Raw genomic sequence first — 14,144 nt, 5'->3', positions numbered from 1 at the left:
TGTCTCCCACCTTCCTTAAATAGTGGAACCACACTGAAACCACATCATTATTAACAGATTCTATCATCTTATCAGCCACTGAAGTCAGGTTAGTAGGCCTGTCTTTCGTCTTCCTCCTTTCTAAAAGAGAGGAGTGATATTTGCAATTTTCCAATCCCCGGAACCATTCCAGATTCAAGAGATTCCTGAAAGATCACAACGAATGCCTCCACAATTTCTTCTGGTGCCTCTTTCGAAACCCTGGTGTGCAGTTCATCTGGTCCAGGTGATTTATACTCCTTCAAACCTTTAAACTTTCAAGCACCTTTGCCTTGGTACCAATGGCACACACTTCTGCGCCTTGATACCCTTGAATTACTGACACACTGCTGGCATCTTTCACAGCCCCAATATTTACTAAAGCTGCTTTCAGGTGGCTACAATACCCAATTGTAAAGCCGCCTATTCTACCCCAATGCGGCTGTCGGGTGGCCACCTGAAAGTGGAGAACCCGGCCAGGAGGAGCATTTACCTAACCCTCCTCCTGTAGGTATATTCTCTGGCTCGGAGAATTCCTCATTGCACCTGAAAGCAGCAGTGGGACTACGGCCACAGTCCACAAGAGCTGGCGATCGCTCAGACGTGGCTCTCCTTCAGTTGGCACGTTCAGACGACAGAAAGAAAGGTGTCTTCTCTGTGACCACCTGAAAGTCCCAGCTGCACTCCCCAGCCGCATCTGCCGCCATATTATCTGCATTTGAGCACCTGAAAGCGGCTTAAGTATTTATTTGTTCCCCCATTACTATCTCCCCAGTGTTGTTTTATAGCAGTCCAATATCCATCCTCACCTCTCTTTTGCTCTTTATACTGCTGGCGAGTTAACTTTGTATTTCATCTTTTCTCTCCTTATTGCTTTTTTTTTGTTGCCTTCTATTGGCTTTTAAAAGTTTCCTAATCCACTTGCTTCCCATTATTTTTTGCCCATATTGTATTTCCATCTTTTGCTTTGATGCTGTCTTTCACATCCCTTGTTAGCCACGGTTGCCTCATTCTCCCTTCAGAACATTTTTTCATCTTTGGGATGAATTTGTCCTGTGCTTTCTGAGTTAATCTCTGAAACTCCAGCCACTACTGTTCTACTGTCATCCCTGCTCATGCCTGCTACCAAACAACTTTGGCTAGCTCCTCTCTCACACCTCTGTAGTCTTCTTATTCCACTGGCATACTGACACTTCTGATTTTAGTTTCTCCCTCTCAAACTGCAGGATGAATTCTATCATATTTATGATCACTGCCTTCTAGGTGCTCCTTTACCTTTAATTTCCTTATCAACTCTGGTTCACTACACAACACCAAATCCAGAATTGCCACTTCCGTGGTCGGCTCAGCCACAAGCTGTTCTAAAAAGTCATTCTGAAGGCATTCTAAATTCCTTCTCTTGGGATCCAGCACCAACTTAGTTTTCCCAATCAACCTGCATATTGCATATGACTGTTGTAGCAATGTTCTTTCTATGTGCCTTTTTTTTAATCTCCTACTGTGATTTACACAGCACATCCTGGTTATTGTTTGGAGGCCTGTATGCATCTCTCATCGGGGACTTTTCACCCTTAGTTTCTTACTTCTACCCACAGGGATTTTATATCTTGTGATCCAATGTTCTTTCTATGTGCCTTTTTTGTAATCTCCTACTGTGATTTACACAGCACATCCTGGTTATTGTTTGGAGGCCTGTATACATCTCTCATCGGGGACTTTTCACCCTTAATTTCTTACTTCTACCCACAGGGATTCTATATCTTGTGATCCAATGCCTCTTCTTTTCAAATACTTTTTTTAACCAACAGAACCACCCCCCCCCCGCCCCACCAAATGCCTTCCTGCCTGTCCTACAAATACACTATATCCTTGGATTTTTAGTTCCCAGCTGTGATCTTTCATCCACAACTCAGTGATGACAGCAATAGCATACCTGCAACAAGTAAAGATCAGAAATTAATAATATTCGGATTAACTAGTGTTTAGTTTATCGGCATCTAAATTCAGCGCACACTATTTGGTGGGAGAAGACTATCATATCGTGCCATGTTGTGGAAAACTCCCCATTGCAGATGCAACACATCGTCACCACAACATAATCAATTACTTGTGGCGGCACGCCATTAGGCAGGCGAACCAGCCCCGCTTGTAACACACACGGCGGGGCAGCGGGGCAAAGTGGCACCATCGGGGGTTAACCCTTTAATCTCGGCACCGTGCTCAGAAGCCCGTGCTTGGGGACCCAAGTAATGCTTTGATGACATCAGCGCCCCCAGCGTGGTTCTCAGCCAGGTCCGGGCTGACTGTCTAAGGCTAGCCAGGCAGCCTGCAATAAATCAGTTCTGCTCACTGAGCTCAACCCATCTGGTTGTGTGTTATTTCCGTTAGCAGTGTAGCTGCCGCCACAATTGGTGACCCTGACAGGTTCAAACACCTTTGAACCCATCATGAGTGACCTTTCGAACAGTGCTATAGCCATCAAGCTCCCTGACTTCTGGGTTCAGGAGTCGGAGACCTGGTTCAGCCACACAGAGGGTCAGTTTCACTCTCGACAGATTTCATCAGACATGACCAGGTTCCACCATGTGTCGCCGCCCTGGATCAGGCCACTGCCAAATGTATGCTGCACCTCGTTCAACACCCACCCGCGGAAGATAAATACGGAACCATCAAGCGGGTGCTCACTGGCTCCCATGGACTATCCAGGTGCCAGCGTGCCACTCGGATGCTGCACCTCGAAGCCTTGGGGGACAAGTCCCCGAATGAGCTAATGGACGAGATGCTCGCACTCACGGGCAATCACACCAACTGCCCTCTTTTTGAATGCATCTTTCTCGACCATCTGCCTGAGGACTTCTGGCCGCTACTGGCCCAAGAGAGCTTTGCTGACCCAAGGAAGGTTGCTCAGAAGGCTCAAGAGTTATGGCTCAAGCGATTCCCGGAGGGCTCAGCAGTCCAGTAGGTCGCGAGTCACCGGCACAACCACTCTAAGCCTTCCTCTAGCACTGCAGTAGAACACCCAGTCCCTGCAGGGGCCACAAAGAGCATAACCAGAGGCAAGGCATCCTGCTCCGGGCCTCTGCTTCTACCACCAGCGCTGAGGAGCCAAGGCTCGGAAATGTCGTCAGCCCTGCTTGTTCCAGGGAAACGAGCAGGCCGGCGGCTGTTAATGGCTGTGGCGGCTAGCCAAGGACACAGTCAGGACTCAGTCAGCGGCCGATGTTTGCTGACCTGGGGGCCCAGGTCAGCGTCATTCCGGCCACGGCCATCGAGTCCATGAACCGGCCTCGAGGACCTCCCATCTGTGTGGCCAATGTAACGAAGATCCTGACGTATGGAGACAAGACCATCCACTTCCAGATCAGCTGGCAAAAGTTCTTGTGGAGGTTCACCATCTCGTCCCTTCTGACTGCCATCCTAAGTGCCAACTTCCTCCTCGCCCACGGCCACCTAGTTGACATTCGACTGGTAGATACCCATACCTTCCAGGCCTTTCACCTCAATGCCTCTTGCACAGAGCAGCTGCAGATGGCCACGATCAGCATGCCCAAGGACGGGTTCCCGCGTATCCTGGATGAGTTTCCAGGCCTCCTCAAGCCACAGTTCTTCATTGCCTCACCACGCCATGGGGTGTTCCATCACATCCCCACCCAAGGCCCACCAGTCCACGCCAAGGCACGCCAGCTCCCGCTGGATAAGCTCCAGGGGGCGAAGGAAGAGTTTTTGTATCTGCTGGAGCTGGGGATCATTTAGCGCTCCGACAGCCCTTGGGCCTCACTGCTCCACCTGGTCCCGAAAGTCTCCGGCAGCTGGCGCCCCTGCGGAGACTACCAGCGGCTCAAAGAGGCAACAGTTCCTGAATGTTACCCAATCCCTCACATCCAGGACTTTATGGTGCGAGGGTATTCTCCAAGGTCGGCCTGGTGCGCGGGTATCACCAAATCCCGGTGCACCCCGAGGACATACCCAAGACGGCCATCATCACCCCCTTTGGCTTGTTCGAATTCCTTCGCATGCCGTTCAGGCTAAAGAATGCCGTTCAGACGTTCCAGCGCACCATGGATTCAGTGGGCAGGGACTTGGATTACGTCTTCATTTACTTGGATGACATCCTTGTTGCCAGCAGGGAACAGGCGCAACACAAGGCCCATCTGCGCACCCTCTTCTCCTGACTGGCCGACTTCGGCCTCACGATCAACCCAGCCAAGTGCCAGTTCGGGAAAGAATCCATTCAGTTCCTGGGCCATACCATCTCAGTCGAAGGAGCCACGCCTGCCGCTACAAAGGTCGCCGCAATCAAGGAGTTCCCTCGCCTGGACAACCTCAAGGGGCTGCAGGATTTCGCAGGTATGGTCAATTTCTATAACCGTTTCATCCCAGGTGCTGCGCGCATCATGCAGCCGCTCTTCGCCCTCATCGCGGCCAAACACAAAATGCTTGTCTGGACTCCAGAGATCTGCAGGGCATTCAAGATCATGAAGGATGCCCTCACAAAGGCTACCATGCTCGCCCACCCACACACCGACCTGCATATAGCGCTCTCCATTGATGCCTTTGCCACAGCCATCGGCGCCGTCCAGGAGCAGCAAGTGAATGGACAGTGGAAGCCATTGCCGTTCTTCAGCCGGCTTCTATGCCCACCAGAGCGCAAGTATATCGCATTCGACCGTGAGTTACTGGGCATGTACCTGGCGGTGCGGCATTTCTGCTATTTCTTGGAGGGAAGGACTTTTACCATCTTTACCGACCACAAACCCCTCACTCAGGGGGTGCTCGCCATGGCAAAGGATCCCTGGTCGGCCCGCTAGCAGTGTCACCTCTCCTTCGTCTCGGAGTTTACCACCGACATCCTGCACAAGGCGGGGAAGGACAACATGGTCCCCGATGCAATCTCACGACTGGCCATCTGCACGCTAACACCCGGCCTCGACTTCGACCAGCTCACCCGGGACCAGAAGTCCGACGAGGAGACGAGAGACTTCAGGACTGCCATCACGGGCCTGTGGTTCCAGGGCCTCCTGGCTTCTAGCGGTGAGGGCACCGTCCTGTGTGATGTCTCCATGGGCACCCTGCAACCAGTGGTTCCCCAGCAGTGGCGCAGGCAAGTTTTCCACCATATCCATGACCTTTCGCACCCTTCCATCAGGTCCACGTTCTGTATAGCGGCAGAGCGTTTCGTCTGGCATGGGCTGCGGAAGCAGATCGCGGGCTGGGCCAGAATCTGCACCCATTACCAGCTTTCCAAGGTGCACAGGCACACCAGAGCACCTGTTCAGGAGTTCGAGCATGTCCGGGAACCGTTCAGCCACATTTACATGGACATCGTCGGGCCCTTACCCGTTTCCCGGGGTAACCGTTACCTTTTCACGGTGGTGGACCGTACCACTCATTGGCCTGAGGTAATCCCGAGGCCAGACGCCTCCACGGACTCCTGTTCCCGAGCGCTGTTTCACGGTTGGGTCGCCCGGTTCGGCGTCCCAAATCACCTCACCAGCGATCAGAGTGCCTAGTTCACCTCTATGCTCTGGGCACAGCTCACTAACAGGCTGGGGATCGAGCTACACCACACCATGGCCTATCACCCACAGGCCAATGGCCTGCTCGAGCGACTACAGTGCCATCTTAAGTCGGCACTTATGGCCCGCCTCACCGGTCCCGACTGGGTGGACGAACTGCCTTGGGTGCTCCTGGGCAGCCGCTCGACTCCCAAAGAAGATCTACAGGCGTCATCGGCCGAGCTGGTCAATGGGGCACTGCTAGCGCTACCCAGTGAGTTCGTCAACGCACCTCACAACCCCCAGCGGTCATTGCATGAGCTACTCTACTCCCCCACTTCCGGGCCCAGTTGGGCTCCTTCGCACCCCACCACCGTCCAGACAATGGGGCCTCTTTCGTCCCCAGTGAGCTGCACTCCGCGGAGTACGTTTTTATTTTGCGAGGACCGTCCACAGCACCTCTGCAGAGGCCTTACGAAGGGCCGTACAAAGTCGTCCAGCGTTCAGGGTCCACGTTCACGCTGGACATCGGCAGTAGGAGGGAACTGTTTATAGTGGACAGGCTGAAGCCAGCCCACCTTGACCCCACCAAACCAGTAGTTGTGGCCCAGCCCAAGAAGCGAGGCCACCTGACTAAAAAGGACATTGGCACCGGTTCTGGGGGGGGGGGGGGGGGGCTGTGTGGCGGCATGCTGTTAGGCAGGTGAACCGACCCCACTTGTAACACACGCAGCGGGGCAGCTGGCCAAAATGGCGCCGTCAGGGGTTTCCCCTTCGACCTCGGCACCGGGCGCAGAAGCCTGTGCTTGGGGACCCACATGACGACCTGGTGACGACAACGTCCCCAGCGTGGTTCTCAGCCAGGTTCGGGCTGGGAGTATGAGGCCAGCCAGGCAGCCTGCAATAAATCAGTTCTGCTCACTGGGCTCAACCCATCTGGTTATGTGTTATTTCAGTAGCCGTGTAGTTGCCGCTACATACTTTTGGTTTGATTGCAAGTGAGTTAATGCAGCAAAACACAAAAAGTACAGACTGATCACCTTTCCGAACCATTAAGATTCATTTAAGAATGTAATGCTGACTTTGGGAATTGGAGAATCTAAAGTTAGGAAAGGCTTTCTAACTTTATGGTTGCAAAATTAACTGATAGACACCTCCTTCATCCTCAAATCGTTACGAATGAAAATAATTAATGTAATTTGCCAGAAAAGTCGTCCTTGTTACAGACCATTCTATTTCTTTTGGCAGCCCAAGTCAGAATTAAATAAGGCTCAATATGGGACAAAGAACAAAGTCAACTTTGGCCTCATCAAACCCAAAGGATCTCTCCCTATTATTTTTACAGATGTCTTGTGATTTCCCTAAGTACCTGCTCCTGGTGACTTTCATACAAAGTGATTATTCCCTTCTGTTATATCCAAACAGGCTTAAATGATGATCTCCCAAGAATATCCTCTTTAAGCAATGTTGTTAGGTCCTCCCTCATCAAAAAGGCAACTTTTTAGACATACAGCAAGGTAACAGGCCATTTCGGCCCTCAAGCCCATGCCACCCAATTACACCCAATAAACCTACAATCCCCAGGAATATTTTGAATGGTGGAAGGAAACCTGAGCATCCGGAGGAAGCCCACAGTCATGGGGAGAACGTACAAACTCCTTACAGACAGCATATGATTCAAACCCCAATCTTGATTGCTGGCGCTGTAACAGCATTGTGCTAACCACTACACGAATCCAAACTTCCCCCTCCACTCTGCATCTCGACCACACCAGTCCTGCCCTCCTGCCAGTTATCTTTCTGTCATAGCTAGAGTATCCCAACAACTCCCTGCCAGCAGTCACGGCCACATACTTATCTTCGTCAGGAGTGGTGATGGCTGCCGCTGATGATGTAAGCGAAGCAATGCGCAGGAGCAATAGCGCGCATGCACGGGTATGTTAGGCGTCAGTATATGGTTGATGGATCTCAGATGCAGGAGGAGAGTGAGAGCATCAGGACCACCCGTGTGGCAGTGAGCCAATGAGAAGGTCAAAGGAGTTTAGTTGGGTGGTGTTTGGGGAGTTGAAGAATGCAATGTTCTGTCTAGCGAATAATAAAGTTGACTTCATGGTGCGCTGAAAGAAATACGTGAGCGTATTCTTTATTTGTTTGTAAGCTCTAATAAATCAGTGCTGTTACACAGAAAATCCACACAGTTTGTCCAGCTTATCTGTTCAGCCCCTTACATTCAAATAAATACAGTTTAAACCAATAATCTTTCCTCTCAGCTTGCTTCTGCCTGTCTAGTAGACATACTCTTTGATTAATTTTCCCCCAACCTCATTTGCCTCATCTCTGCTCTGGGCCCTATACACCTGCAAATCTAGTTTAAACCCTCCCAAATAGCAGCAGCTCTCCCAGGATACTGGATGCCCTCCTATTCAGATGCAACTTGTATGAGTTATTCCACCCCAAAGATCCCAATTTTCCAAGACCCTGAATCCTTGCTCTCTGCACCAGCTCCTTTATTTAGCCTATCCATCTATTCCCATCCTTCCTAGCATGAGACACCAGGAATATTCTAGGGATCATTACCTTCAAGGACCTGATTTTTTTTAAAGTATTGTTCCTTACTTCCCACGTTCACTCCACAGGACATCATCCCTATTCCTGACAATGTTGTTGGCACCAGTGTACTGTGACAGAGTATATAGATATGTTTTTGAGAGATAAATTGGGGAAGGTTTATTTTAGTGTAGGAAACATACAAACACTTTTGAACAGATCTTATTTAAAATACTGGAGCTCTGCTCATGCTAGACATGTTGGCCCCAGAGCCTTTGCAAAAGCTTTGGAGTGTGCCCAAGAGACTTCACTAATGGACTGTTGTTTACAAAAAGGCAACAGATGAAACAGCTTGTTGGAGCCGCCTTCTGTCTGGAGAGGAACTTGCTGTTCTAATAGGGTCATTAGGTTTTGCAAGCAGAGAGAGTCAAATAGGCTTTCTCTCAGAGAGACACACACACAGACTACAGCAACAGCAGCTGGGACTGGAACAGGACAAGCTGACAAGCTTGTGGAAAATCCCATTTGGAAGACGGGTTGTGAGTGCTTAGTTCAGCCTGGTCAAAGCCCTTGTGGTTCATGCAAGAGGAGAGAACTGGCTGTCTAATGTTTCACTTGGAATAAGAGAAACAAAAAAAGCACTCTGTGGTGACCTGAAAGAAAGAAGTTATCATCTGGAGAACCCTGAGGGGGCAGGTTTTGTCAGGAAGACACTGAAGTGGCTGATGAAAGTAAATCAGTTGTGGTTGTCCTGGAACAACAAATCTCTCTCTGAAAACTGACAAGAACCTTCCTGAGCGGTAACCATTTACCTTTCAAGCACCAAAGATTGGTGAACTTTATAAATGTTAAATTCTGTGCACAATATAAGAATTGCCTGCAACCAGTGAACTTGGAGGAATGAGAAGTGAGATTGGACTGTGAACCAAAGAACTTTTCTGAACTTGTACACACACATTACATACACGTATGCTTAGTATTAGAAGGGAGTTAAGTTAGGTTAGTTAAGTTTATGGTGATAAGTGTGATCCTGTTTTCATGTTGAAAGATAATTAAAAGTAACTTTTGTTTAAGTAAGCATTTGTCTTGGTGAATATTGCTGCTGAGTTTTGGCGTCCTCTGGGCTCGTAACAGTATACAACAAACTTCAGCTGCTCACCGTCCCTCTTGAACACATTCTGCAATGGCTCAGAGACATCTCTGACCATGGCAGCCAAAAGGCAGCAGACCATCCTGCTGCCTCACTTGCAGCCACAGAATCTCATGCCTGTCCCTCTGACTATCAAGTCACTTTTCATATCGCTCTAACTTTCCCTTTCCTGTTAAGACTCAAAGTCAGTCATGGTACAACAGACCTGGGTATTCCTCCTGTCCTCTTATAAGTCATTCCCCACACCCCATAACAGTATCCAAAGAAATATACGTGCTACTGAGGGAAATCAGCAGACTGCCTACTCCCTTTACCTTTCCTGGTAATCACCCAACTACCTGTGATCTTCACCTTAGGTGTAACCACACTACTAAAGTTTGGAGCTTGAAACACATCAGGGTACACATAACCATGTCGCAGTCGCATACTTTTGCGGGCCTTGAGTAGGGGAGTGAGCTTAACCTGCCACACTGTTTATGTGTGTTTCTTTGTAGCGGTCGGCTACAATTGGTGACCCTGACGGTTTAGAATGAATCTAAACCTAGCGATGGAGAATGAAGCAACAGTTAGCGCCGTCGGCCTGAAGCTCCCAACCTTCTGGACAGTTCGACCAGGCGGAGGCTTAGTTCCAGAGTTGGGGCATCACAGCAGAGATCACCTGGTACTACCATGTGGTCAGCGCCCTGAATCTGCAGACTTCAGAGTAGCCAACTTTATCCACAGGCCACTATCAGAAGACACTTACACTGCCTTCAAAGATCTACTAACCGAGACATTTGGACTCTCGCGGCGAGAGCGACGAGCACGTTTGCTCAACCTGGATTGACTTGGAGACAGATCCCCGTTGGCACTCATCAGCGAGATGCTGGCCCTCCTGGGAGATGAGCAGCCCAGTATCATGTTCAAGCAGGTGTTTCTGGAACAGATACCTGAAAACATCCAACTGCTCTTGGCGGATTTCACCCGACCCCCTGAAAGTCGCAGCATGGGCAGACATTCTGTGGTAACAGAAACAAAAAGTGCTTGGCTACCATGGGGCTTGTAAAGAAGTCCCGCAATCAGACAAGAGCAATCCCAAGCAAAGAACAGCAGTCAAGAGGCAGGAGCGACAGATGATGCTTCTACCACTGGAGATGGGGAACCGAGGCCCGCCAATGCCAGTCTCCCTGCGACTCCAAGGAAACGACAAGGCCAGCCATCGCTGATGGCCATGAAGGCTGGCCACCTAGAGAATCTCCTGTACGTCTGGGACCGCCTGTCTGGCAGACGCTTCCTGGTGGATACAGGAGCAGAGGTCAGCGTGATACCCCCGACAGGGTTGGACACTAGGCACAGGCTAGCGGGACCCATGTTGAGGGCTGCCAACAACAGCAGTATACGGACCCATGGCACTGGTAGGGCCGAGGTGCAGTTCGGGGACAATCACTTCTCGTGGGAGTTCACGCTGGCCATAGTGGAACAACCACTCCTCGGAGCAGATTTCCTGCGAGCCCACAGCCTCATAGAGGACCTTAAGTGTAAGTGACTCGTCCACACCGAGACCTACCAGACCATCGCACTGAGGGGTGCTAGGTTTCTGGCAATGCACCTGGACTCCATCCACAGCTTGGAGGATGAGTTCTCCAAGGTGCTAGTGGGATTCCTGGCAATCCTTTCCCCTCAGTTCACAGCGGAGATGCCTCGATACGGCGTCAGACATCACATCATGACCAAGGGCCCATCTCTCCACGCAAGGGCGAGACGACTTCTCCCAGAGAAGCTCCGACTGGCTAAGGAGGAGTTATGCAAGCTCGAGGAGTCGGGTGTCATTCGACGGCCAGACAGCCCATGGGCCTCACCCCTGCACATGGTGTCTAAAGCAACTGGGGTCTGGAGACCATGTGGCGAATATTGCATGTTCAACAAAGCCTGGACACTGTTACCCCATGCCATACATCCAGGATTTTGCACCAAACCTGCACGGGGCAACAATATTCTCAAAAATGGGCCTCGTGTGAGGATATCACCAGATCGCGGTGCACCCTGATGGCATCCCTAAGACGGCCATCATCACTCCATTTGGGCTGTTCGAGTTCCTGAGGATGCCATTCAGGCTCAAAAATGCAGCACAGGGATTTCAGACGCAGTGGGCTGAGACCTGGATGGCACTTTCGTCTACCTCGATGATAAGTAGAACCCGTCAGGAACACCTTCAGCACCTCTGAAATATCTGTAGTCGTCTGCAGGAGTTCAGCCTCACCATCAAGCTGGCCAAATGCTAGTTTGGCCTGAACACCATTTACTTCCTGGGCCACAGGATTACAAAGGAAGGGACCACAACATTGCCCGACAAGGTAAAGGCCACCCGCAGCTTCCCGAAGCCCAGTACAACCAAGGTCTGCAGGAGTTCATGGGGATGATAAACTTTTATCGCAGCTTTATCCCAGCAGCTGCCCGAGTGATGCGCCCTCTGTTCATCCTGATGTCCAGCAAGGAGAAGGATCGACCTGGGACAACGAATCCGCACGCGCGTTTGTGGAAACCAAAGAAGACCTGGCAAAGCTACCCTCCTGACCCACCCAGACCAGATGCACCCACGGCCTTCACAGTCGATGCCTCAGGAACAGCGATTGGTGGAGTCCTGGAGCAGCAGATGGAAGGAAATTGGTACCCACTAGCTTTCTTCAGCAAAATCCGTGGCCCCTGAACTAAAGTACAGTGCTTTCGATAGAGAGCCATCTGCTACTTACAGTACTTTCTTGATGGATGGGCTTTTACGGACCTCAAACCACTGACTTTCACCCTGGCTAAAATATCCGATCCCTGGTCAGCCCATCAAAAGAGACACTTGTCTTACATCTCGGAGTATACCACCGATGTCAAGCACATCTCGGGCAAAGACAACGTGGTCGCGGACGCCTTATCAAGACACAAGATCCACTCCTTGGTCAACGGTCTGGACTTCACAGCACTGGCAAAGTGCAGCAACACACCAAGGTCCCTTGTGGAGCCTTTCGACCCTTTCGAGCCAATGGCATGCAGGTTTGACCACATTCATGTGGACATAGTGGGACCCTTGCCAGTCTCTCAGGGTTTCTGCTACCTGTTCACTGTGGTTGACCGCTTCATCCAGTGGCCAGAAGTCATCCGGAACAACGGAGCCACCTTCGAGCCGGACATCAGTGGTAAACCAAAGGTCTTCACTACAGATAGATTCAAGCCTGCCAACACAGACCCAGCAGAACCTGTGGAGACACCAACACCTCAATGCAGAGGCAGACCGCAAAAGACTTTGGGGACTATACCTATGGACACTATAGACAGTAACGCCAGTTCTGGGGGAGGGGTCATGTCATCTGACGGCCTGAAATTGTAGAGATCGGGCCTGCACATCGCGCGGCAGCAGATGCAGACAGAGATCGCTAAAGTGACTCCCAAGACAACGAAGTGGCGGGGCTAGAAGCTGGGGCAGCATCAGACCAACAGCTTTAAAGTGGCGTTGGTCCAGCTGCCCAGCTAATTCAGCAGAAACAGGCTGGGGAAGAAGGGCATTCATATGCATGGATGTTCCCGCCCGCTATTGATATTCATATGGATGACTCAGTCGATCAGCAAAAACGGCAGGAACTTGAACAGTATAAAAGCAGCCTTTCCAGCCTTAATAAGTGAGTGAGCTTAACCTGCCACACTGTGTGTGTGTGTTTCTGTGTAGCGGTCGGCTCCAGGCTTGCTCACAAAATCCAAAAGCCAGATGTATACAATCCAGTTATCACTGGTGGATCAGAGGTGGAAAGGGTGAGCACATTTAGGTTCTTGGGAGTCACTATCTTGGAGGATCATTCCTGGACCCAACACACCAATGGCAGTGTGAAGAAAGCACATCAGCGCCTCTGCTTCCTCAGGAGCTTATGGAGGTTTGGTCTGACATCAGAAACCCTGGGAAATTTCTACAGAGGTGTGGTGGAAAGTATGTTGAGCGGCTACATCACAATCTGGCATTGGAACAGCATTACCCCTGAGTGTAAAGTCCTCCACTACAGGCAAAACCCTCCCCACTATTGAGTACATCTACAGGGAACGCTGCTGTCAGAGAGCAGCAGCAATCATCAAAGACCCACACTATCCACCACATGCTCTGTTCTTACTAATGGCATCAGGAAAGATGTCCAGGTGGCACAAGACTTGCACTACCAGTTTCAGGAATAGCTGTTACCCCATCACCATCAGACCCCTCAACGACAAACTCAATCAGGGACTAATTAATTTAAGGGCTTTTACTTGTGCACGTTATTGATTTTCTTTGCTCTTCCTGTTTTGCATAGTCAGTTTGTTTACATTTGTTATCTGTTTCCATTTCTTTTGATTGTTTACATGTTCATGCTGTGTGCAGTTTATTTCTGCACCTGTAGGAATAAGGAATCTCAGAGTTGTATGTGATGTCATCTGATAAGAAATCTGAACATACAGATCACATGTAGAAAGAAACTGTGAGGTTTCTTATAAAAAAACTAAAGAATTTGAAAACAATAAATTGGGAAAAATTGCTTCCACCTTCAGGGTTGTGTTTGTATGGGGAGGCAGGGGTTAACAATCAAATAATTGATAAGGAAAGTATGATTTTCTTGTGATGAGTTACTATGAATTTGAATGCACTGCCTGGAGGGAGTTGGAAATAGATTTATTGGTAATTTTTTGAAGAGAACTGAATATATATCAAAGGGAAAAATCTGCAAAACTCTTCAAAAAGATCATGGGAGTGGAACAAATTGTTGTTCTTTATTTTTTAAGGGCTGGCAGATGCTAAACAGATTTAATGCTGCAAGATTATAAAGCACTATTCCATTGCTAAGACTGCCTATCTTCAGTCAAATTCTCTAAACGCACAAAATTTCATGTTGGCATTCATTTGAATATTTCAAGGCAGGAAAGCTCTGAGCTAATTCCATTGAGAACGT

The 14,144-nt window shown here is 49.8% G+C and overlaps 1 protein-coding gene across 3 annotated transcripts in view; it reads right to left on the bottom strand.

The window, feature by feature from the left end:
- Nucleotides 1-14,144, bottom strand: part of atrn (attractin) — a 520,815-nt gene that overhangs the window by 82,936 nt on the left and 423,735 nt on the right. The window contains exon 27 of one of the 3 annotated variants that reach the window (XM_069923526.1): nucleotides 1,878-1,951. The exons of the other annotated variants lie outside the window; for them this stretch is intronic. Coding sequence (XP_069779627.1) covers nucleotides 1,928-1,951 — 24 coding nt within the window. The 3' untranslated portion in view covers nucleotides 1,878-1,927. Of the gene's footprint in view, nucleotides 1-1,877; nucleotides 1,952-14,144 lie in introns of those variants that run through there. 3 annotated transcript variants of the gene reach the window in all.

This window comes from Narcine bancroftii, chromosome 3 (genome assembly GCF_036971445.1).
Source record: "Narcine bancroftii isolate sNarBan1 chromosome 3, sNarBan1.hap1, whole genome shotgun sequence".
NCBI classification, from domain to species: Eukaryota; Metazoa; Chordata; class Chondrichthyes; order Torpediniformes; family Narcinidae; genus Narcine; species Narcine bancroftii.
This window is presented reverse-complemented; position numbering and strand designations above follow the sequence as displayed.